General features: G+C 46.7%; 1 protein-coding gene and 1 pseudogene across 4 annotated transcripts in view; both read left to right on the forward strand.

The window, feature by feature from the left end:
- The window catches only part of LOC111155500 (FERM domain containing 4A), a 307,805-nt gene that overhangs the window by 160,321 nt on the left and 121,560 nt on the right, over positions 1 to 25,924 (forward strand). For all 4 annotated transcript variants that reach the window (XM_022515665.1, XM_022515664.1, XM_022515666.1 and 1 more), the window contains exons 3-5: positions 536 to 630; positions 12,624 to 12,716; positions 25,353 to 25,437. In XM_022515665.1, coding sequence (XP_022371373.1) covers positions 536 to 630; positions 12,624 to 12,716; positions 25,353 to 25,437 — 273 coding nt within the window. The remainder of the gene's footprint in view (positions 1 to 535; positions 631 to 12,623; positions 12,717 to 25,352; positions 25,438 to 25,924) is intronic.
- LOC111155501 lies at positions 23,694 to 24,977 on the forward strand (annotated as a pseudogene).

The raw sequence follows: 25,924 nt of genomic DNA on the forward strand, positions 1-25,924 counted from the left end.
TCCCAGTCCCAACACTTGCTTAATCTCTGGTTCCCAGTTCTGGCCCATACAACAGAGTAAGTAGCAGGTGCACGTCCTGGGGCCGTGAGGAGCAGCAGAGATGCTGGGGTTTGTAACGTGCTTAGAACAAGTTGTGACATGCAGCACATACTATGTGAATGTATGTCACATGTGTATCCATAAAAATATATTCCTGTAAGGCATCTTCCTGTTGGTGCAGCATAAAATGTTCTCCTGTGTGGAGAAGAAGAGCTAGATGGTTTGACAGCCCTGCCAAACACAGCAGGTACCATTTGTTCTAGAGCAAACTATCGGGGAAACAAGGCGGAAGGTCTCCGCCTGTTCATGGCCCTGTGCTTGGCTCTTTGCTCGGTGGCGTCCTCGTTGTCTACTCCTGTTGGTTTTACAAAAATCATTCATGTACCTGAGTTTTGAGATATCCCATTTTAAAAATTCTATCTACCTGAGATTGAGTGTCTTAGGAAAAGTCTTACCTCTGCTCACTTGTCCTTTTTCCATCTTACCCTTCCTCCAGCCCAAGCTTTTGGCCAAGGAGCTGCTGGACCTCGTGGCCTCTCACTTCAATCTGAAGGAAAAGGAATACTTTGGAATAGCCTTCACAGATGAGACGTAAGTGCTACCATGGGCCCTCCAAACCTGCAGGGAGAATGAGACCCTGACATTGTGCTGTCCCAGCTGTCAACAGGGCAGTCAGCAGCGGGCCACTTGGGTCATGTGCTGCGGGGTCAGTCCAAGTTCATCGTCCGAATTTCAAAGACCTTGTGATCGTGCCTGGAACAGCCAAAGGATATAATTAGGGGGATGCTAATATAAAATTATTAGGTAAACTAGTTCTTAAAATCAAGCAGATTCGTGTTCAGAACTGAAATGTTTTTTTTTTTTTAAGTGGATTTTGTATGGGTTTGTTTCCTATTAAAGTTAAATGAAAACTTCTGGAAATTAAATATTTCTCTCCAATGGTAGAATAACAATAACAGGAAATGAATTTGATGATAAACTCAAAATGAAAAGTATTTGTGCAGTTTCACTGTCTTGGCTGAAATAGAATATAAAAATCGAAAATTTGTATCATTCATCTGGTGAAAAATACATTTGTTTTCAATGGTTTTCAATTTGGCTCTATAAAGTGGCATTTTGCAACCCAGGCAAGGAATATCTTTGCTAAAATTTCAATTTCCTCCTTAATATACTGTTATCAAAAGAACACATTGAACACCTGCACAGATTCCTAGATAAGATACAAAAAGGAAGTGTTTCACAATTTTTTTCCTTTGTGTATACTCACTCCCTCTCTCTCTTTCCAAATGTTTAGAATTACAGATGCGATTTCCTAGGATATTAACAGAGAAGGGTTAGGCCGGACAAGACATTACGGGCGTTGAGGGGGGCCATCTCCCCTCCCTCAAGATGCTGCCATCGAGGCAGGACAGGTTCAGATGCAAGGACAGTAGGCGCCCACATCAGGCAGTCGGAGGGGTTGTCAGATGTACCTGCCCACGGGTGCACTTTGCCTCAGGAGTTGCAAGTTGGCAGGGTGGCCGTCTGATTTATTGTCTGAATCAGTACAGTGTGAGTAAAAGGGCAGGTAAATGAGGGCTGTCTTAGATGAACTGGAACATTTGCCCTCTGAATTGGCAACATTTCAAGTGGTGGCGTGATCAGGTTGCAGGCGTGGGGAGCAGAGCTCCATCTTCCTCAGGAAAGCTGGGAGGGGCCGGGTCGGCCTTGGGATCTGGGCAGGAAGGAAAGCAGGAGAGTTGCCCTGGTCTAGAATGATCACTGTGCCTGCAAGGAGGACCAGCGAGCATGGCTGGGAGCTGGAGGACCCTGGTGGGAAGGAGCCAGCATAGAAAGAAAACAAATGCTTTAAAATAAATACACATCACAACTACTTTCACAAATGCAGGTGTGTTCTACCCTTTTTCCTGAGAATCACAGTTAAACCCCCTAAATTGCTAGTCATACATTTCACTAATTAGAGGGAAACCAGAAGTTTCAATTAATCATATCCCATTGTTCACATTGCCCGAGTATGTTTACTCTTGTAAAAGATCCGTGCACCCTGCATGAGCCCCAATTAGACTTCCCTTTGGAATAAACAAGAATCAAAGAAGAGGCATGTTGTCCCTGGCCAGTGAGGAAGAAATACGGCTGCTGAATTAGCACATGTGTGTCTGAACAGCACAGGCCACAAGGAATCGGCTGTAAGGTAGAAAGTCACTTTCTGGGGCACCTTGTGGCTCAGCTGGTGAGGTGTCCGACTCAGTCTGAGCTCAGGTCTTCATCTCAGGGTCATGAGTTCGAGCCCCACCTTGGGGTCCGTGCTGGTGTGGAACCTACTTAAAAAAAACAAGGACGCCTGGGTGTCCCAGTTGCTTAAGCATCTGCCTTTGGCTCAGGTCATGATCCCAGGGTCCTGGGATTGAGTCCCTCGTCGGGCTCCTTTCTCAGCGGGGAGCCTGCTTCTCCCTCTCCCTCTGCCTGTCACTCCCCCTGCTTGTGCATGCATGCTCTCTCTCCAACAAATGAATACATAAAATCTTTAAAAACAAAATAAAACCAGAAGACCCAGCCTGTGTGCTGTGGGTTTTAGTGCTCCTGGTTCTCTGGGCTGGTCAGGAAAGCATGGGGGCAAGTCACGGGGAGGATGTGAGCCATCCTCTGGCAGAATCCAGGGAGAGCAAGGCCACCACCGTCCCCTTCACCCCAGTCTGGGCGGGAGGATCTGTCCAGCAAGTGTCAGAGTGGCAGGCAGCTGGTGGGAGCTCAGTGGGCAAGGGCTGCAGCTGCCAGATGGGCCTGACTCATGGTGACCTGGCTAGTGTCAGGGGCCCCTCGGAAAACCAGGGCCCCCAAGGGACTAGGCCAAGGAGACAGAAACAAAGGGGTGGCCATGACTCAGGGCACAATCAATTGTGGCCTGACAACACCTGGGGCCAACAGATGTTGGCTGACGGACTTGTGGGTCATCTGAACTTCCCTCCTTTTCCTGGTAGGAGGGAGAGAGGAGGACAGCTGCCACCATGAACTTGTGCCTGCAGCTGAGTCCCGGCCTAGGTCGGTGGTCGTGTGTCAGTGAGTACTTGGCCTTGTGACAGGCGCCTCTGGCCCCCACTCCTAGGTACTGCTGGACTCATGTAGAATCTTTAATTTTATTTTTTTAAGATTTTGTTTGTTTATTTGAGAGAGTGACAAGCATGAGCAGAGGGAAGATTCAGAATGACAGGGAGAAGCAGGGAGCCCAAGGCAGGACTTGATCCCAGGACTCCTGGATCACGATCCAAGCCAAAGGCAGACGCTTAACTGACTGAACCACCCAGGCATCCCCAACATGGAATTTTTAAATAACCCTGTGTCCAAATTGTGCGTGTATGCTACGATGTGGAGTGTGTGTGTGTGTGTGTGTGTGACTTATGCAGGTGCAACACCGTGCCTCCTAAAATGAAATTGAAGTTTCATCTTTCATTATAGCCCATGGTATATACTTTGTGCATTTGCATATTTCCTAATGCAGATCAAACAAGACTAACATTTGGACAGGGCTCGTGAGCTGTAAAATACCAGGCAAGTATAAGATCCCACCAGCAGTATTATGATTCCTTATGATAGACCAGAAGACTTCAAGGCCATTGATGGCCAGCATGGCCTTTCATATTAACTGCTGTTGATGGCATTTTGTAGGATCTGGATGGGGCTGGTGATGAAGTCTATAAAAGCAAATGGAAGAAAGGAAGTTGGAAGTTTCTCTAAGCTTCTCTCACACCATCAGGTTATATTCTTTAATAAAGTGCCTAAATGCACCGGACATGACTTTGAGCCCCAGGATATTTAATATCGTTGACTAATCCACAGTTATGTGGCATTAGTACTAGCTTCGCCTTTTAACTTCACCTTTTAACTTTTTATTTTGAAATAATTAAACTCACAAGAGTTGACAAAAAGAGCATAGAGTTTCCATACACCCTCCACCCAGCTTCCCTGATTGTTACAGTTTACAAAGTGTGTGACATTTTTCAGAACTGAGAGATTAACATGGAACTAGTCAACTTTGATATTATTGGTATGAAACTATAGACTTCGTTTAAGTTATACCAGTTTTTCCACAAATGCATCTTTTTTTTCTGTTCCGAGATCCAGTTGAATTTAGCCCCCTCTTATTTTTAGTAACTAATACAAAGAGACATCAGTGGTCATCTGTAGATGGTCTGAATGCTGGTGGTCCCTGCAAAAATGACATTTTGGCAGCCTTTAAAACATTCTGAAGCAAAGTGGGAGCCTGGTATAAATTTGATCTTAAAATAATTATGCTTTGCTAGAGTTGCGGTTCTCAGCCTTGACCGCACACTGGCGTCACTAAGACATTTTATAAAATACCAGTGCCTGGGACGTACCCCCTGAATTCTGATTTATTTGGTCTGGCGGTGGCCTGAACATCAAGATCTTTCAAAGGCCCCGGACAGATTGTAACATGTAGCCGAGTTTGAAAACCCCTGTTCTAGAGGGAGAAGGGAAAGTTGGAGTAAATTTCTTCTGCCTCCTCCCTGAGATCCGAGAAGAAAAGCTGAGTTCACTCAAACTTTGAGTATTTGAGGCCAGACATCGCCAGTTATGTCATGACACATGCCGGAGACTTGCACAGTTAGAAATTGTCTCTGTTCCAGGGAGAATCAGGAAACCTGCTGTTTGAGGACCAGCTCAGATTCAGTGTTTCCATGAGCCATACGCTATAACTGAAATTTTCAGTCCTTGGATCCCATCATTTAAGGAAAGTTATTTGTACATTTTATTTTTGAGAAATTTCCGTGGACTATTTGGTTTTAACACCCAAGTTTTGTTTTGTTTTGTTTTCAGAGCCCATGCTTCTGGTTGCATAATTTAAATCAGTAAAGCCCTGTTTGCAGTTATCTGATCTACTCTCCATCATCATTTTGTTTTCTCTGTTTGGGTTTTTCTTTTTTTTTTTTTTTTTTTTTTAAGATTTTATTTATTTATTTGACAGGGAGAACACAAGCAGGGGGGAGCAGAAGATGGAGAGGGAGAAGCAGGATCTCTGCTGAGCAGAGAGCCCGATGTGGGATGTGATCCCAGCACCCTGGGATCTTGACCTGATCCGAAAGCAGATGCTTAACCAACTGAGCCACCCTGACACCCCTGTTTGGGTTTCTTTTTCAAGGAAAATTCTTTATTGAGGTGTAATTGATACACGAAGAACCATGCATATTTCATGTGTACAATTCAATGAATTTAGACATATGCAAACACCCTTCACAGCCAGGTGTGTATAGTTAAGTTTTAAGTTTTTAACTGTTGACAGAAGATCCCATCATCAAAAGCTCTACATAACTTTTATCCTACGGGTGCCTGACTGGGCTCAGTAGGTAGAGACTGTGACTCTTGATCTCAGGTTCGAGAATTCAAACCCCACACTGGGTGTAGAGCCTACTTAAAAAAGTAATGGTAGGGGCACCTGGGTGGCATAGACAGTTAAGCATCTGATTCTTGGTTTTGGCTCTGGTTGTGGTCCCAGAGTCCCAAGATCAAGCTGTGTATCAGGCTCTGCACTCAGTGTGGAATCTTCTTATGAGTTTCTCTCCCTCTCCCTCCTCCCATCCTCCCTGCACTCATGCACATGCTCTCTCTCTCTCTCTCTCTCAAATAAATAAATAAATCTTTAAAATAATAGTGAAAAAAAATAGGGGCGCCTGGGTGGCACAGTCGATTGAGCATCTTTTCTCTTGGTTTCGGCTCAGGTCGTGATCTCATGGTCGTGGGCTTGAGCTCCACATCAGGCTCTGTGGTCCGTGTGGAGTCAGCTTAAGATTCTCTCTCCCTCTCCTTTTCCCCCTCCCTCTCATGCTCTCTCTCTCTCTCTAAAATAAATAATCTTTAAAGATAGTAATAATAATAAAATTTTAAAATAACTTTTAGTCTATTTAACAGAAATAGTCAAACACACCCCAAGTTGAAGTAATGATTTTCATTGTATATTTAGATTTTAATTTGAATCTCTATGAAAAGTGTTCAGAATTGTGTGTCAGATGCTGTAAATGAGTCTTTTTATGTAATGAAAACCTCAAAGACGTATTCAGAAAGCTGAGGGAGGAAGAAACATGTTGAGCCATCATTGCATATTTTAAAAGCCAGGTACAGCTAGAATGTATTTTCACATACTAATTAAGAAAATGACTAGTTCTTAACCTCTTATTTAATCACAGAACTCTTTGAAATTTGTTAACAAGTTACATTCCATCACCTCCACCAAAATTTACACACATAATAATTTATGCTCAAGTTTTAGAGGGTTCACAGATACGTGAAACCAGAATCCTGGGATAAGAGCCAATTAAGGATTTTTTTTTTTTAACAACATGCTATGTTTCCATTGATTACATCATTGATTGGTACTCTTTGCAGTTTGATTCATCCAAATAACTTAGGTCCCAAATGCCTTGTTGTACTGGAAGTGCCTCAGCCGTCCTGTGCTGGGACGTGGGGAGAACCTTCTGGGTCCTTTCTCCCCTCAAGGAGAAGGATGACCAACATTGGTGGAGGCATCTGAGAAGGGTTTAGGTGGTGAACATTCCCAGCCTCAAGCTTATCTACAATCTGAAAATAACATAGAAAAGCAGTTTTCCCCTTGCAGAAGAAATAGCAGGAAGATACAGTGCTGAGAAAGTAGTTTTAGAAATAGTTTGGGATTTCCATTCGGGAAATGCTGTGTACCAGGAGACGGGGGAGAAAAATCAATGCCAAGACCTCCATGCCTGGGTTGTAACTGCTGCTCGTGAGAACGTGGGATTCGGCTCCCAGTGCTACCTCAGAGACAGCCGTGTAGACATCCAGACATATGGCAAACCACAGTGCCTTCCATTTAGGGACTGGAGAAGGGCTCTAGAGCTCTTCCTGTGTGCAGCTGAGATAAAAAAAAAAAGAATGGGGCGATCTGAGGAGGTCTGAGGAATCCCTGTCTTCTGACATTGACATTCCCAGTGCCAGCAGGACAGTGGTGCTCAGATCCTGGGGTCAGTAAGCAGTGAATTCTCCCCAAATGTGGAGACTGTTTAGGGCAGGAGCTGTGTCCCTGCGTGGATGGCTCTCATTACACCAGCAGTATTGATCGATGGAGTGTATTTGAAGCTGATGGATTTGTTCTGGAGCCGTGGTTTACTTAGCATCCACTGTTAAGCCCTGGAAATAGAGAGATGACTAGCTTTGACCCCTGTAGGGCTTGCATTTTTAGTTTAGAAGGTAAATAATCAGATACAGTGTAGGAGGTGCTACAAATGAAAATTCAGAACAACCTTAAGAGAACATAGTGGAGCAAACAGTTCCTCCACAAATAAAAAATTAAAGCCATAAAGTCAGTGGGACCGAACAGCCATCTGTTTTCCTTGATACTTCTCTTTGTCTGTCTGTCTCCTTCTCCGTCTCTCTCTCTCACACACACACTCACTCACATACTTGAAGGCCACTGTTTGAGAGTTTCTAGCTAAATTACGACCCTGAGCTATCCTTGATGAGCCCACGTATTTCCAACTAAGGACATGAACTAGCTAAACATTCTTCCCTTTGAGGAGCACTCTGCTCACCGCCCCCCCCTCCCCCCCGTCCAGTGACATCCATATGCATTTCATGCTCTTGCTTTGGCTTTCTTTGGAAACTCATTCCATAGATAATAACCTATCTGCGGTAAAAACCTCTAAAAGGCACAAGGCACAGCATATTGTTCTCCTTCAGGGGTCCAAGCAGTGACCAGCTTATCAGATACCTCTACCCTCTGGTAGCTCCCCATAAACAAAGCTCTCCTTAGGGCCATCTCTATTGAAGGTGCCAACGCTCGAACCAAAAATCTATTTGTATTATATGTAGAAGCTAAAAGCAATCTGTTAAGTAAATGCATCCAATTTCTGCTGCCTGGAAGCAATTGCGTATTTATTCCTGGCCCAACAGGTTGACCTATCGCCACCATAAAGCAAACGAGTGTTATCTCGCTCAGCTTTAAAGATAGTTATCAGTCAAGCAGTAACACAAATACTCTGAGTGTCGGCTGGGGCATTTTTTTTATTTTTTGCTTTGTTATTGGTAAATGCACCGAGGTGAAATCTCAAATGAAAAATCAATGAGAATAATGAAAACCGAGCTATCAGACATCTCTTAGTTACACTGAATAGAGAAAATGCTCCTTTGATCTATTCATTCCCCATCCCACCCTAACTTAAAGGGAAAAAAAAAGTATTTGAGGAAGGGTCTTGGTGCTGGGACTGTGGGGTGTGACGCAGGGAAGGAAGCAGTGAGGAACTCTTGGTGCCATTAACTGTCACAAATGTGACTTGGAACCACATACAAGGAGCGGACAATATTTTAACAAGCCCAGAGTACTCGAGTTTCCAGGGGACTTTCCAGTCAACATTTCTTTCTTTCTTTTTTTTTTTTTTTAAAGATTTTATTTATTTGATAGAGGTCACAAGTGGGGAGACAGAGACAGAGAGGGGAAGCAGGCTCCCTGCTGAGCAGAGAGCCCAACGCGGGCCTCGATCCCAGGACCCTGAGATCATGACCTGAGCTGAAGGCAGAGGCCTAAACCACTGAGCCACCCAGGTGCCCTCCAGTCGACATTTCAATCCATCTCTTAGCTTTTGCCCAAATATAAGGCAGTTATCATAACAGACCTTGGATGAGTCACTTGTCCCTTTGGTCTTTGCCTTCGTGAGCAGCTTGCAGTGAAGAGATTTTTGCAGGCACGTGAAATGGAGCGAAATGGAGGGGGCCGCTTCCTTCTGCCCAAGGGCCTCAGGACTCTGGGGTCCACCTGTCCGTGGTTGTCAGAACCCTGTGCGTGCGTGTGTGTCCTGCCATCGCCCACATCCCTCAGCTGGGGGTTCAGGAGTCAAGCAGAGGAAGTGGAGAAAGGAAAGTCATTCTTCCTCGGACGCTGGCTGTTCAGTCTGGGGTGATTCTGGCCTCCTGCTTCCTGATTGTGTTCTTAGTGTCTGACTATTTCAGTGCTTGGTAAATGCTAAACTGATAATATGGCGCCAATAAGGAATTTCCAATTAAATAAATATATTATGAAACTGTCATTCTTTAAAAAATGTTTTTATTTTTATTTATTTATTTCTATTTATTTATTTTAAAGGTTGACTGATTGATTGATTGATTTCCTGGGGGGTGGAGGGAGAGGGAGAAACTCAAGCAGACTCCATGCTGAGCACAGAGCCCAACACAGGGCTCAAACTCATGACCCTGAGATCACGACCTAAGCTGAAACCAAGAGTCGGACAGTTAAATTATTGTACCACCCAGGTGCCCATCTTTAAAAAAATTTTAACGGGAATGAAAGTCTGTAGAGAGGTAATCTATTCCTCTTGTTGTCTTCTGCTCACATGGATGAAGTAGGGCAGAGCACCCTGAACAGAGTGGCATCCAAGGGACACCTATGTCTGTGTCCTTTCATATGTAATGTCCCCACCTAGAGGTTCTTCACCAAGTGAATCATGGCCCACCTTCACCCCCCTGCCCCCGCCAAGGCCAGGTTGAATCCCAAGCAGTTGGTATGGTCAGTAATGTTGGGCCGTTGGAGTGCACTGTGGATTTCTCTTGTGATAATCATAAAAAGGTCCTTCCTGACAGACCCTTTATCACAAATTATTGTCAGGCAAGAGATTAAAATTTAGATTAAAATTTAAATCTGCTTAGTCATTGGATGGATTGCTGTTCCGAGTTTTCTCAAGATTTTCTGAACCCGAAGAAAAGGCTCTCGGAGATTTTGGACATTTTCAGAGACAAGAGGAGCGTGACTGTAACTTACTATCCAGTACTTAGGGCTAACATTTGTGTTAATACCTTCCACTTGACCAAACATACACATTTTACCTTATGAATCAGGTCTCTGTTTTTCAGATGTAAAGGGTCTACTTGGGGAGACAGAAAGCATATACAGAGGAGCTTCCACAGATGGTGGGGAGGGAGTATGGGAGCAGGTGTGCCTGGGGTGGGTCCAGAGAGGAACCCAACCCAGGCTGGTTTGTGGTGTGGGAAGGTAGTCAAGGAGCGCTTTCTGGAAGAAACACAGGAAAGCCAGGTCTTGAAGGATGGGCCAGGCTACACTCGGTGAAGAAGGAAGGGAAGGGCATTCTAGGCAGAGAGATGAGCTCAGGCACAGAGGTCTGAAGCAGTATGACCCTGTGGGGCAGTCTCAGCATTTCCGGTACAGCCAGAGACCAAGTTGGCACCGAGGTCTTCTGCTTCCAGATCCCATCTTCTAGTTGGATGGGAATTTATCCCACCTTTCTGGAAGAAAGTGATCTAGTCATTTTATTTAGAAATCCTTTTTTCCCATTATTTTTTATCCTTACTATATTCAGAGAAGAATAACAAACATGAAAGATAAAGTTAATAGAAAAAAAAATGTTTCTCTAGATGTAGATCCTTAGGAGGAGGAAAAAGAGAAGTTCCTCAGGTGGACGCTCTTCAGAAGCAGATTCAAATACCATCTCTAGAGCCACAGCTGTGGGCTTCATTGAAAGAGAGATTTTGTGTAAAAGGTGCAGCTTGAATGAGCCCTCAAGTGGAGATGGAAACCTCTAGCATGTTTTCTGTCTTGCATTTGTTGGAGGCAAGCATGTGCTTGGAGGAGCAGACATTCTAATGCAGCGAGTCAGACAACTTTTGTCTCCCATTGTCCACAGAGCTAGTGCCAGCCTTTCACATGTTGCATATATGTTATGAACATGTTACCCAACATCGGGCACCTGAGGAGGCTTCATGGATCAGTTGTGTGTGTTCAACATGAGCTTCCTGAGCAAAGGTGATTATAGGACTGAGTTCTCCAGCTCCTGGACCAAAACTGGGTCAGAAGAGGAGAAGAAAAGATAGACACCCTCTCCTCCTCATACCTATCCCATGGCTCTGCCTCACTCTGCAAAGACCACTCTTCTCACTCGTGGCCTCCCAGGCCCTAGCAGCTGGTCCCTGCCCTCTTCAGCCTTATCCCTTTCTACTCACACAACATCAACATGCCAGGGCATACCTTGGGGCCTTTGCACATGCTGGCTACACTGCTTGGAACATAGCCCCTCTCTCTTTGCTAAGTTAACTCTTACTGTTCTTCAAATCTCAAACACCAGGCAGTACTTCTCAGACCCCAGCTCAGGTCCTTACGTGTTCTCATTTCTCATGGTCCTTGTACCATAGGTGTGAGGTCCTAATACCATTCTGATTAGTAATCCTGCCATTAATTGCAGGAATAGTGGCTGAGTGTCTGTCTCCCTACAAGACCTTAAGCTCAAGGGGAATCAGGATGGTGTCTATTTTGTACACCGCAGCATCTCCAAACCCTTTCTCCAAGAAAGCCATTAATTAATATTTACAAAAGGAAAGAAGAGAGGGAAGGAAGAAACACACAAGCCACTCCATTTATGTATCAAAGGTCTCTGTGGTTCACTGTTTAAAATAGCTTTGATGAGGTATAATTAACATACAATAAACACTCGTTAAAGAGTACAGTTTGATGAGTTTTGACATGTGTCTACACCCATGAAACCATCACTACCATCAAGATAATGAACATATCCAACATTCCCGAAAGTTTCCTCTTGCCCTGTTGAAAGCCCTCCCTCGCACCCACCCCCCCAGGGCAACCACCAATGAGCCCTGTCAGTATAGATCAGTTTGCACCTTCTGCGGTTTATTTTTTTTTTAAGATTTTATTTATTTATTTGACAGAGAGAGATCACAAGTAGGCAGAGAGGCAGGCAGAGAGGGGGAAGCAGGCTCCCTGCCAAGCATGACCTGAGCCGAAGGCAGAGGCTTAACCCACTGAGCCACCCAGGTACCCCACCTTCTGCAGTTTATATAGATGAAATCCTACAGACTGTCCTCTTTGTCTGGCATCTTTCACTCAGTAATTACTCTGAGATTCATGCATGTGGGTGTACGTATCAATAGCTTACTGGCTTTATTGGGTCATAGTATTCTGCTCTATAACTACATCGTGCTCATTCCCCCGTTGATAAACACTTGGCTTGTTCCAAGTTTTGAGCTGTTAAAGTGTCTTTGCACATCTGTGTGTAAAAAAGTCTTGGCACAGACATAGCTTTCATTCCTCTCAGGTAAATATCTAGGCGTAGAATGTCTGGGTCCATGATGCATGTAAGTTTAAATTTTTGAGAAACTGTGATTCACTTTTCACCCCGTCTGCTTCCAGCAAGATGTTGTGAAGATTGCTAACATTTCTAAAGTGGGTTTTGCGTCCTTCGGGGAAAAAAGGCATCCAGGAAGGTGGTGATAAGGGAATTCAGGACGAGAGAATGATTCCGTTTTAAGTTGAGCACAATCTAGGAAGTGGATAGCAGGTCGTGAACCCCACACTTCCTGATTGCCGTTCGCCTCCTCCTTCATGTCACACGGTATCTGCCGCTGATTCAGTGTCCCCACCCCACCCCCCCGCCCCGGTAATGCCTTGAGGTTCTTCAAATACTGAGAACTTAGGAGTGAGGTGGAGGCCCACATTGATCTGTGATCCAGCATGTTCTGCCGCACACATGCCTTCATCACAGATGCAAACTCCGGAGTCCTAACCCATCTGTCTCTCTTCTCCTCAGGGGACACTTAAACTGGCTTCAGCTAGATCGAAGAGTATTGGAACATGACTTCCCCAAAAAGTCCGGACCGGTGGTTTTATATTTCTGTGTCAGGTATGTATACCTCGTGTCCATCCTTCTGCTGCTGCTCCTTTTCTTTGTCAAGAAAGGCCTGGGAGGGCAGCATGATTAAAGGAGAGGGAAATCAAGTTTGTTGCCATCTACTGCCAATGACAGAGGTCATGGTAGAGCTGCATTCCTAGTAGATGAAATGCTAGGGTGTGAGTGTCCAGGATGTGTCAGTGTATGTGCACAGACATGCGTGTTTGTGCTCTTGCACAGGACGCTTGGGTGGAATTAAGAGCCCCCTTTTTTGCTTTTTTGGGGGGCATATTTCTCAAACTAAACTCGGTCTCTTACAGTAACACAAACCCTGGGGTTATTATTATTATTGGTGGTGGTAGTCATTTGGAACTACATCACAAATGTCTGTGTCGTCTTTCCTTTTTTTTTTTAAAGATTTTATTTATTTGAAAGAGAGTAAGAGCACAACTGAGGGGAGGGGCAGAGATAGAGGGAAAAGCAGACCCCCCCCCACTGAGCAGGGAGCCCAACACAGGCCTCGATTCCAGCATCGCGGGATCATGACCTGAGCTTAAGGCAAGTGCGCAGCCAACTGAGCTATCCAGGCAACCCTTTGTCTTCTTTCCTTTTATCACAAGTGGCACTTGGCCTCTTGAAATTTGCCTATTTTATCTTATCCCAGATAGGAATAGTTGAAATGCAGCAACAAACCATAGATCACGGCGTTGCCCAGTAAGGGAGGATATGGCGTAATAAAATACCAGAAACGATGTGCATTTTCTGGTCACTAATCTATTATAAGAAGTTTTATTTTGTGACTGCAGAGAACATAATTTGCTTCTCATGGTTAACATTTGCAAACATGAAGTCAGCCAGACTTACACTTTGATTTGCAGAAAGTTTTGGCAAGGCAGGGAGGGGGGTTGTGTCTTGGGTTCACGGGCAAAGCCCGGATCTGTGCGTCCAGATCCAGCAGCTCCTGGAGCCCTTGGTTCTTGGAGCCACCAGTCTGTGTCTGTGCAGAACCGTCAATGTGCACAACTGCAGGGGCATTTAGGCTCGAATGCCTCCGTCTTCCAGTGGACACCAGCACTCATACCCAATACACACACCCTGTCCTTTTTTTAATATATGTTAACAAGTTCAGTGGGGCACCTGGGTGGCTCAGTCAATTACGTGTCTGCCTTCGTCTCAGTCATGATCCCGGGGTCCTGGCATTGAGTTCGGCATTTGGCTCCCTGCTCAGCAGGAAGCCTGCTTCTTCCTCTCCTCCTGTCCCCCTACCCTACTCATGCTCTCTCTCTCTCTCTCAAATAAATAAATAAAATCTTTACAAAATACATGTTAACAAGTTCAAGAGCAGGACAAACAATTAATAGTTCAGTTTTTCCGAGAGAACATCATCAGGAATGCAATTTTAATCGTAGCCATCCTGATACCACAGAAAGCATCAGAGAGCCTATCTGAGAATTAAAGGGTCCATTTCCCAGGCCGGAGTATGTATCTTCACCCCTGGTGGTGGAGCAGATCTAAACTTGCATTTAATGCCCTTTTTATTTGTTTCAGAGCAGCAAACCTATCAGAGCTAATCTTAGCCATTTCCATTACTGATGGGCATGATCTTGATGTCACAGTCTCTTTAATGGTGGCTCAATTTTCTCAGATAAATGGGAAAGTAACTGTGTAAAGGAGAGTTCACAATTCCACCGGGGGGGTGTGGCAGCATCTAGCAAGGCTCAGTTGAATTTAAGCGTTTCATTAACCTGTAATCAAAGGTGGCTGAGTCCACTTGCCATACATCAGGAGCTCCCCTCCTTCCTGCTGCTTTTCACCAACATTAATCAAGAAGAGAAGATTCTGGGCTGGTTGTATATTAGCTGCTTTTTGCAAGGGCCTGTTATGAGCTGAGTTACTGGTGGGCTTCGGGAACTGAGCCTTGGAAGAAAGCTTGGGGTGCCCTGAGATTGTCACTGAGGATTTGCAGGCCATTCCAAGTCACTCCTGACTTCTCTCTGTGACACCACATACACAGAGGAGAGCTGCAGAAGTAGATCCCATGCTCACAATATGGAGAACCAGGAATGAATGCTTCTGCCATCCACCACCCATTTTCCTAGGTGGCTGCAGCCAGCACTTGGGAGGACACGCCCAGGGAAAAACTCTCCCAGGCCACGTTTGGGGACAGACCCCAGCAGAATATTGTCACCAGGTGGAGTTCCTTCTGTAGCTCATCACAAAAGCTGCTCTTTCTGCAGAGCCTCGGGTTTCTATGTCTAGTCTTGGCTCACCTGAGTGCCTCTAACTCTGCAGCTCCAAAGCCAGTCTCAGCATCTTAACCTCCCCAGGCCTTCCGTGGTCCCTCAAATCTGTGACATCATTATCCATTCAGTCCCGTAGGCTTCAAACTTGAAGTCTTTCCTCTTCCTCAGATTCTTAGGTGCATGAATTCTCTGTGGCTACTTCCACCTTCTGCCCTCTCTGCCTGTCTCCCCATCATCTGTCACTTGAACTGTTGCCACCACCTCCTAGGGTGGGTGTCCCCTTGGCACCCATCACAGAGGAGCCTGTCTCCTCAACCGCACTCTCCTGAGTCCCTACTTTGCAGCCAACTATGCAACACAGAAGCAAAACACCAAGTGTCTGTTTTCTCCAAGAGAGGAGGCTGATGCTGGCATGTAGGCGAATTATGCATTTTTTACCTTGGTGCCTGGGCAGAATTCCTAACTTATACCTGGGTACCTTTCCAGGGGTGCCCTCAGGCTATTTTCTCCAAAGGAATGGCTGGACGAATTATCTTTATAAAGGACTCAGACTTTGGACGATCCCGGGGTCCATTGAGGAGCCCCCATCTGGCTGGGCAATTCCCCCGTGTGCACGCTGACCTTTCTCTTTTCTCAATGAGAGCCTGATGGCTGGAGCAGCCCCGGCCCAGCCAGCAGCCCACATGCGTGCCTACAAGCAGTCTCTCTAGCCGCTCCTAGCCTCCCTCCTTTTGTTTAAACATCTAGAGATTCCATCTCTGTAACACATGCACCGTTAGCCTTTGTGGAAATGGAGAATAAAAGCACCCAATAAAAGACTGTGGAAAGGGCTGAATGCCTCAAGCTAAGAGTTGGGAATTCATCCAGTGGAAATATTAACCCCGTGCCACTGGGGAGCTAAATTTGGGCTGCCATCCCAGCATGGCTTACTATTTGGTAGTTGTATATTCTCTTGCTGTAATGCATATTCGAAACATCTGTGAGAGTGGGGGCAGAATATCCCCTCCATTCAACCGATGGTGAAAAACAAGACCCCAGTATATTAAATAACATGAATTTGAATTGAGGTAATTCTGCTTTCTCCTCTGAGCAGGTCCTCGAAGGGCCTGAGGCTGGTGTCGTGCTGCGTGGTATTCTTAGCATGGCGGGACAGAGGACTGAGAAGCTGTCCTCACTGACCCATGATTTAGCCTGAAGAGGACCTTCCCCCTGCCTTCTCCTGAGTCAGATCACGGATCACCGGGAGTGATCACAGAGCCTTCAGAGTCTTAATAATTACCTAAAAAGGAAAAAGGTCTGAAGGAAGGGAACTATCCATTATTAAACACCCATCCATTATTCAGAATGATTGTAAATCTTCACAGCCCTCGAATCACGTGTTATTACTCCTAGGTAAAGAGAGGGCGATGAGGGATGCGTGGGTGGCTCTGCCAGTTAATCATCTGACTCCGGTTAAGGTCACGATCCCAGGGTCCTGGGATCGAGTCCCGTATCGGGCTCCCTGCTCAATCTGGACCCTGCCTTTCTCTCTCCCTCTGCCCCTGCATGTTCTCTCTCTCTCTTTCTCTCTGTTAAATAAATAAATAAAATCTAAAAGAAAAAAAATAGAGAAGGGAGGGAGATGAGGGCCCAACATGCTGATTCTCCTCCCAATACCGCTAGTAAGTAACCACCTCTGTTCAGTTAGATCTGTCTCCAAACTTCAGACCTCCCCCTTACACCACACTGCCTCTCTCTCCGCAAATGAAAAGCAACCCCATGGTTGCTTCTCAGAGACTCTGGCGGGGCCACAGGCCAAGTCAGGATTTGTGACTTTGGTCCCTCTTGCATTGCACACTCGGCTGTGGCTGCAGAACCGGGGTCCATCTGCAGAGATGGTGTGGCCCGGATGCACCCCCACTGGGGGTGAGGGTGTGGAGAGCAACCCTCCCAGGCCTGACATTCCAGATCTAGCCCTACTGAACTCCCACTGGCCTTGGTGGAGTGCACCCCATTAGCAGGGGGCCAGCCCCTAATTGCAAAGGTTGGTGGCAGGTTGGAACCTCCATAGCGGTGGAGGAAGGGGCCTCGCAGATGGTAAAGCAGCAGCTTTCAGGAGCCGAGGTGTGTGCTATTAGCCCCACTTGAGAAACTCTTGCCCTTAGCTGACCAGGGTGAACACCAGTGGGGAGGCATTCTGCCTTGCACTTTGCTCTTTCCTCTCCTATAAAGACGACTCCATGGTCCCATCGGCCAGGCACTGACTATGTTGTGGGCATTGGTTTAGGAGCTAAGGGTAGAGCGGGGGGGCAAAGCACACGAACCCTTACCCTTGTGCACCTGTGCATCCATTTCCCTGACTTCTGGGGTCCTCTCAGCCCTGCCTGTCCTTATCCCTGCCGATTCAGTCTAAAGCCTGTTATGCATCACTGCAATCAACCATTCCCCAGGACCGCCCCTCCCTTGGCTGCTGGCCCCATGCATCCATGGCTCTCGTGCATGCACACGCACACACGCACACACGTGTGGGATGGGATCAGTCCAGTCACATATTTTTTTATTTCTGTCCCTGAGCTGTGGACTATGGCCGGGCCAGGGAAGAAGGCCCACACAGTTCATTGGTGTTTCTAGCCACTTCTGTCCGTTGCACCTGCTCAGGGTCCCCTGCCTTGCCCACAGTAGCTTTTGCTCCTGCCACAGACTCCAAACCAGGAGCTCACTCCTTTGCTCCAAGGTGACACTGCTTATGATTTTGTAGAGAAAAGGAAAGCTGGCCCAAGGGAGCTGCAGCTTCCTGCTCCCTTACATCACCATATCCACCCATCCTGTGGCCTCCTTAGCCACCCGCTACATGCGTGCCCACACACTCACACATGCACACCCTTCGGAGGGAGACCAACCCTAGCCCAGCGTCCGAGGCCAGCCAGGTGCACGCGCACTCCAGTGCAGCCCCTTCCAGCACCTCTGAGAGCTCCCTGCCTCCAGTCTCCCGTCTTTCTCTGTTTTCTGCAGCTTCTTCTCCACGGATTCTTTCCCCCATGTCCATGACTTCTACCCTGACAAAAGTGAATACCCTCCCTGACTTGCATCCTCCTTCAGCTACTGCTTCCTTGCCCCCCACCCATGTCCACACCAAAGGTCTGCCCTTGTCTCCTTTCTCCTCATCCCGCTGGGCTCCTCAGCTCGTGGCTGTCCTCCCATCACCGCCATGGTCACTGGCGGTCTCTAGGCCCCAAATTCCATGGGTGCTTCTCTGCCCTCCTCTGCCTGAATCAATGGCATCTTCATCTCTCTGCCCCCCAAACTTCCTCCTCTTCCTGTGGCACCTCCTTATCTCTGTGATTGGCACAGCCACACACCCAGCCGGAACCTCAGGAGTCAACTTTGACTCCCCTGCTCTCTCTCCCCTGCCTCCTTGCCTTCCTTCATTCACTAATTCCTGTCTTTTGTGTCTTAAATAGGTCCTATACCCACTTCTGACTCTCCCTGAACCAGTGTCCTGGTTATGGCTCCTTCTGGCCTTCTCTAGGTTACCACTGAGTAGTTTTCCAGAATTCTTGTGTGCTCCCCTCCTCAAAATGTTCCTGGCCTCCCATCATTACACTGCGGTTCTCCTTAGCATGTCCGGTATGATCTGACTGCCGCACCTGCTGGCCTCCCCTCCTGCAGCTCTGTGATCAGCCCGGCGAGCAGTGTGTGAGCAAGGTCACATCCCTCTGCAGACCACTGTCTGGGACTAAGAGACAAACTCCCCAAATCTGAGAACAATGACCCTCTGATCATATTCACCAGGCAAGCTTAAGAAACAGGTCAAGAAAAATTCTAAGAAAAATTTCCCTGCACGCCCAAGGAAATCTCTGGGTATTTCTGTAGGATCACGTTTGTGCTCAGGATGATCCCCTCCATGCCTGGGCTGTTGCTTCAGTTGTATCATCTTCAGCCAAGTGTCCCTGCAACGCTGATCATCTCCACTGTTTGTAGCAAAATAAATAAGAGATTAGATTTGTCTCCTCAAACTGACGTTCACCAACAGTAAACTGAAGTGAGCACTAGGACAGAGAGAGAGAGAGGGAGAGAGAGGGAGAGAGAGGGAGAGGCGATCCCAGGAAGGTTTAATCTGGGAGTGGGGATTTTACAGCCAAGTTTATGACCTGACTGTTGGTGTCTTTCCTGGCTGGTTGAGACACAGTTGTTCTTTCCTGTCACCATAGTAACAACGAAGGCAGGGATCCTAAAATGAGGTGCCTGCTAACCAGAACTTGCTAGATCTCAACGAGGTGCCCCAGTGAGGATTTTTTCGAGCTGGTGAAATTCTAAAGATCAGAGATATCCAGCCCCAGAAACTCACAGCAGCACCAAATATCTGTTTCATTCCCATTGCTCCTTTTTGCTACTAAGTCAGCATTCAGAATGTGACCCTTGTGTTCCTGACAAAATGAAATCAGCGGTCCATTTAATTAACACTTGCTGTAAAGATTCGGTGATTCCCCAGTGCCGGGGGTGGATGTGAGAGGGAAGAGGAGGAGCGGGCCGTCCAGAGGGGGCCAGCTGACTGACATCCTGCACCGGACACCCGCTCAAGCTGCTGCTGTCCGAGGCGTCTGCGGGTTCAAGGGGAGGAGACTCCCCAAGGCTGCAGAACCTCTTGATTATTTTATGGGCCCAAACATGTAGGAGCACAGCTTATATTTATTCCTGCTTCGGAGTATCAGATGCAGGCGCTCAGGATCGCATGATCTGGGCCAGGCGGGGTGTGACATTGCTGATGCGATTCAGGGAACAGACTTACCCAGGTTTGCCCTGGGCCTAGAACAAAGGTTGGCTCTTTGACTCGGCGGTGGGGGGCGGGGGAGAGGGGGAAGCTGTCCTATTCAGTCCTGCTAAATGTGCCAAAGAACACGTTTTAAAGTAAGTTTTATTATTACTCAGGTACGGGTACTCCCAACCCATCAGGGGGTGGTGGCCATTGAAAAGACAGCTTGCTACTCACGGTCTGGTCTGCAGGAGGAGGGGGCGGGCCGTAGCAGGCAGCGCTGCCCAGGGCGCACTAAGGGTTGGTCAGGAGGCAGAGGGAGTGGGGGAAAATGTGGGGAAGAGCCTTTGTTCTGTGATTTCTACAGGAAGGAATGGGTGAGGCAGGGTAATCAGGTTTAGGCTTGGCTTCTTTGAATAATTTCAGCAGGCTTTGGGGCATAGGGGCTGTACAGAGTTGTCTGGCCCTGGCCCAGGCCCTGGGGTGATGGGGGCAGGAAGGTCCTGACCTGGAGTGTGAGGGCCCTACAAAGGACCAGGAAGGGTGTGTGAGCTCTCCAGTGGCTGGTCTGCATAGGAAAGGCAAGCTCAGGCCTCTAAAGGAACTGGTCAGCCCTGGGAGGGGCAGTCCCTTCAGAGCCACCAAGGCCCCAAATGTCATAGCACCAGAACCCCAAGGTTAATACAGAGCCAGACTTGGAACTGTCCGTGCAGACCCTGTGAATCTACACGAAAGCATTCAGTTCCTTGGCTTTACCCAGAGACCTGGAATTTTCTTTGTGAACCAGGTCTACGAGGAAGCGCAGCGGGATCCCCCCACCCAACCCGCGCACTGGTGGTTAAGGAAATGCAACATCGCCACCTACTGGCAAAAACGAGGAGCTCTCAGGAAAATCAAAAGGGACAGAATCGGTTTTAAAAAACAAAAATTCGGATTTTGTAACTGAACCATCAATGTTTCCCACTTCTCCAGAAGTTTCTTCTCCTTGGTGCTCCCCTAGTTTGCCCTGAGCCTCAGTGTGTGGATTGAGATGTCTGAGGTCTGTTTTCCTCTGGGCATTTTGACTCACAAGTTCCCTAGCGCAGATGGAAAGTTCAGGATGAGTTAAATATCCAGGGTTACAGAATAATAATATGACAGGCCTGAAGCTCACACTGTTTTCCAGGCTGCTTCTCAGCGATAAAGGTTAACAGGAACCTGATTCTCAGTTTCTGTCAAGAGGAGATGGTTTATTTTTCCTCTTCTCAGATTAGGTTATTTTCTCTACATTCCTGCTTCATGTCCAGCCAGACCCCGTGGAACTCGGGGGACACGAATGCTGTCGCAGAGAACAGAACCTGCTCTGTCCTTTCCAACTTCAGTTCTGGCGAGGGTGGGGGGTGTTATGTTTCCTCCTACTATTGAGGAGAAAATGGATGGCAGGAGTAGCGAACGTCTTCACTCCTTAATTCTCAAGAATAGAAACAAATGCAGAAAAGACACAAGGCATTGCATTGAAAGTTACATGATTTCAGACTCAACAGATTTAGACTCAGAGTGATTATTGTAGAACTGAGGTCACTCACGGTCAAACTCCAGAAACTTCTGCTGTTGTCCTGGCTTTAAGATTCGAGGGGATCATTGCCTGCTTGTGCAACTTTCCATGTTGACAGCGAGGGAAGGGCAGGGGGACAGGGCCCGGATGAAGAATATGAGCCCTTGACCGGGAATTTCAGGACATCCGGGGATCACTGAGCTCCTCCCCCTCCTGCAGAAGCTGACAAACAAGAGTCTTTCCCTCCCAGACACTTGCTAAGCCCACGTGTGTGCCAGGTGCTGTGTTAGTGGTGGAGATACAAAAATGAATGGGATTTGGCCTCACCAAAGCCTAGAAAGAAGATGCCCCAGGGAACGGGAAAGTGCAGGACCCTGGGGCAGCACAGCAAGCAGAGGAAGAGCCCAGGAGAAGCGCTTTTCCCTGGGGGCCATCAGTGGAGTCCAGGAAACATGATGTTCCTGAGTGAGGGCAGAAGGGAGCAGGAGTGGCTTGGGGAATGGAGGATGGTGGTTTCTGGGTCAAGAGCAGTAGCTTGAACAAAGGTGCAAAGCAAGATTCATCTATAATGAGTCACGCCTGCAAGTCAGCCTCCCTCACTCCCTGCTCTCCCTTCCCTCCCCCTCCGTCTCCCTTTCCTTCCTTCCTTCCTTCCTTCCTTCCATCCTTCCTTCCTTCCTTCCGATTTTGCTATTCTGACTACTCCCAGTTAAAAATCCTTCACAACAAATGTGGATTAATTACTAAATCCAATTTAACTTACTTTGCTTCAAGACTTAGAGCTTGCTACTGCATTTCTTTTTAAGATTTTTATTTATTTATTTATTTATTGGGAGACAGAATGGGAGCGCGAGAGCGAGCATTAGGTGGGGAGGGTCAGAGGGAGAAGACGACTCCCCACTCAGCAGGGAGACCGATGTATGTGGGACTCGATCCTGGGACTCAGGATCATGACCTGAGCCCAAGGCAGTCTCTTAACCAACTAAGCCACCCAAGCATCCTGCTACTGCATTTCAAGTCTCCACTTGTAGAGACGAGGAAGTTGTACCACTTTGCGGTTCCTTTGGGACCACTGTGCTGTAAGGGGGACCACTGTAGACCCTCTACGGAACCTCCATGACCTAAAACACCTGCTCCAAAAAGCAGGAGGGCAGTGCTTGCTTTTTTTTCTTTTTTTTTTTTCTTGCAGGGAGAGAGCAGGTGGCAGGGGTCCACTAAGGATCCTACTCATTCCCAAGCTTTGCAAGAATGAGGGCCATACTGTAATTTCCAAACATTCTGTAGACTCTCACATGGTGGTGATTGTATTAATACCTGTTGATTGAAAATATCTGCTGGTATCTGAAGTTACTGTGGATTCACTCACAAATTTAAATGAATCTGTGTGATACTCATCACAGCAGCCTCTGCACACACACACACACACACACACACACACACACACACACACACACACAAAATGACCGAAAACATTATTTGTCTGCAGACAAGAGGTTGCAAACTGGTGGGCTATGGGCTTGTCCTTGCCTAGGGGTGTGTTTTGCTAGCCTCATGAAATACTGGTTTCTTGTTTTTGCTATTGTGATTGTTGTTTTCATCTGAATGAGTTTCTAATATTTGAAAGCGGTAGACTTCTCAGGTGGAGAACCACTGACCGACCGGGTCCCGTGGTCGTCTTCTACAGTGTGGAAAACAGAAGCCCAGAGAGATGAAGTGATTTGCCCTAAATCATATGGAACTGGGACCAGATCACTGGCCTCTTGACTTCCTCCCCAGGATTCTTTCCATCATATCGTAACACTGTTCTAGAAGAACATAGCCCTTGTTTTCCCATCACATCTGCCGCCACCACCTTGGCATAGCCCCAGTTTCTGGGTGGCAGGTACACAGAGGCCCCACTCAGAGCCTGTTCTCCGGCAAGGCTCTGCCTTCCATCACCCCTCCCTGCACGAGGCTGGTCCCCCTAGACAAGTACAAGTGCCTAATCTGATTACGTGATTTAATAAACTCCAAAGTCGATGCGTAAAAAGGTGCATTAAATGTAAACGTAAATAATTTCAGCATGTTTCATCGTGAAAGAAATCTATAAGCTCCATCTGGATAAAAATCCAATTCTCGTTTGGCTTAATATGCATTAATATCACAGCCTAAGAACACTGCCATAGCTCTCGGGATTCGCAGAAATCAAATCACACCTGGCCACCTTTGGGAAAATAACGTTGTAACCATTTCAAAGAGAAATACGGCCCCCTTCTTCAATTGAGCAGGAGAAATTATCCTCAAGAAATCCAACTCAACAATGATTAGGACCAAAAAAGCAATGTATGAAAATCAAATAATATTTTTAAAAATTGGAACATGGGCCCGGCGTGCTGCGGAGGAATGGCTGTTGAGCTGCGTGGGGTTCAGGTCCCCGGCTGGTTGGTGACTCCCATGCTCTGCTTCTCCCCACCGAGCTGCTGCCTGGTGAAGAAGAAGCCATGGCACTCCTGGTCACCAGGAACGCAAAAGTTAATATGGAAAATAAGGCGAAGATCAGCATGGCAGGCACAAAGCGCATGCCTCTGGCCACGACTGCGGCCTCCAAGGCCGGGCTGAGGCCGAGAACAGCCCTCAGAGACATTGGTAACAAAGTCAACGAACAACCACAGGCCAAATTGCCTCTGAAAAAGGAAGCAAAAACTTTGGTTCCTGGAAAAGTTATTGCTAAAAAACTACCTAAACCTCTGGAGAAGGCACCCGAGCCTGTGCCAGAACCTGAGCCAGAACCTGAGCCTGTTAAAGAAGAAAAACTTTCGCCTGAGCCTATTTTGGTTGATACTCCCTCTCCAAGCCCAATGGAAACATCTGGATGTGCCCCTGCAGAAGAATATCTGGGTCAGGCATTCTCTGATGTAATTCTTGCAGTGAATGATGTGGATGCCGAAGATGGAGCTGATCCAAACCTTTGTAGTGAATATGTGAAAGATATTTATGCTTATCTGAGACAACTTGAGGAAGAGCAAGCCATCAGACCAAAATACCTACTGGGTCGTGAAGTCACTGGAAATGAGAGCTGTCCTTATTGACTGGCTAGTACAGGTTCAGGTGAAGTTCAGGTTACTTCAGGAGACCATGTACATGACTGTTTCCATTATTGATCGGTTCATGCAGAATAATTGTGTGCCCAAGAAGATGCTGCAGCTGGTTGGCGTCACTGCCATGTTTATTGCAAGCAAGTATGAAGAAATGTACCCTCCAGAAATCGGTGACTTTGCCTTTGTGACTGACAACACTTACGCTAAGCACCAAATCAGACAGATGGAAGTGAAGATTCTGAGATCTTTAAATTTTGGTCTGGGCCGCCCTCTACCCCCGCATTTCCTTCGGAGAGCATCTAAGGTCGGAGAGGTTGATGTTGAGCAACATACTTTGGCCAAATACCTGTGTCCAACTATGTTGGACTATGATATGGTGCACTTTCCTCCTTCTCAGATTGCAGCAGGAGCCTTTTGCTTAGCACTGAAAATTCTTCATAACGGTGAATGTACACCCACTCTACAGCATTATCTATCATACACTGAAGAATCCCTTCTAAGTGTTATGCAACACTTGGCTAAGAATATAGTCATGGTGAATCGTGGGCTTACAAAGCACATGACCATCAAGAACAAGTATGCCACATCTAAGCACGCGAAGATCAGCACGCTGGCACAGCTAAATTCTGCACTAGTTCAAGATTTAGCCAAGGCTGTGGCAAAGGTGTAACTTGTAAACATGAGTTGGAGTACTGTAATGACTGCAAATAAAATTGGCACCATGGGCCATCTGTACATCCAAAAAAAAAAAAAAAATTGGAACATGGCTTAGGAAAAAGAAAGGCGATGGTTGAGTTTAACCCCCTCTGGTAGGAGGCCTGGCTTCTTGGCTCTGGACAAGATTGTCAGGCATGGCAGTCCTCATGTGCTAGAAAGGGTCTTGAAAAACTGTGCTTTCTTTTGAAAAGGAACCATATGCAAACAACGGATCATGCCTTTTCCTTTTTCATTTAGGATGGGGAGTTCTGGTCCTCATGTCAAATCCTGTAGCTCAGAAAATAGCTGATTTTCAGCTCAATCAGTTTCTGCCTCTGTGGCTCATTAGCAGTTTTTCTCTTTCAGGTTCTATATAGAAAGCATCTCATACCTGAAGGACAATGCTACCATCGAGCTCTTCTTTCTGAATGCTAAGTCCTGTATCTACAAGGTAAGAACTCTTTCCTCCTGTTCAGTTTTCCACTGAAAGCCAGAATATCATTTGAAGCCAGAAATCCCATGTTGTTGCCCCAGTGTGATTTTATTGATTAATATAGGTCATTTATAAGTGGATTGCTATAAATAAATGAGAACATCCTGAAATAATACTATCCATTTAACTACGGGACTCCTGATCCCATCAGGAGTTCATCAAGTTTTGGCTCCTTGGAGTCTCCTTTCCCTGGCAGTTGAGACAAAGAGGAAACATGGACGGGGAGGGCAGATGCAGTAGTCCACGTAGACAGGGCCCCTAAGGACGAGTGGACCTCTTCTTCTTCTTCTTCTTCTTTTTGCACAAGTCTGTTTGGTTTATTCTTCCAGATAAATGTTAGAAATGTGAGAGTACTTGCTAAAAGATGTAGCAAAACAAACACAAACACACAAAAAACTTAATTGCAGTTGTATTGAATGATGGAGAAAAATTCAGAAGGGGAGGG

Source organism: Enhydra lutris, unplaced genomic scaffold (assembly GCF_002288905.1).
Source record: "Enhydra lutris kenyoni isolate GAN:26980312 unplaced genomic scaffold, ASM228890v2 scaffoldscaffold42, whole genome shotgun sequence".
Classification (NCBI taxonomy): domain Eukaryota; kingdom Metazoa; phylum Chordata; class Mammalia; order Carnivora; family Mustelidae; genus Enhydra; species Enhydra lutris.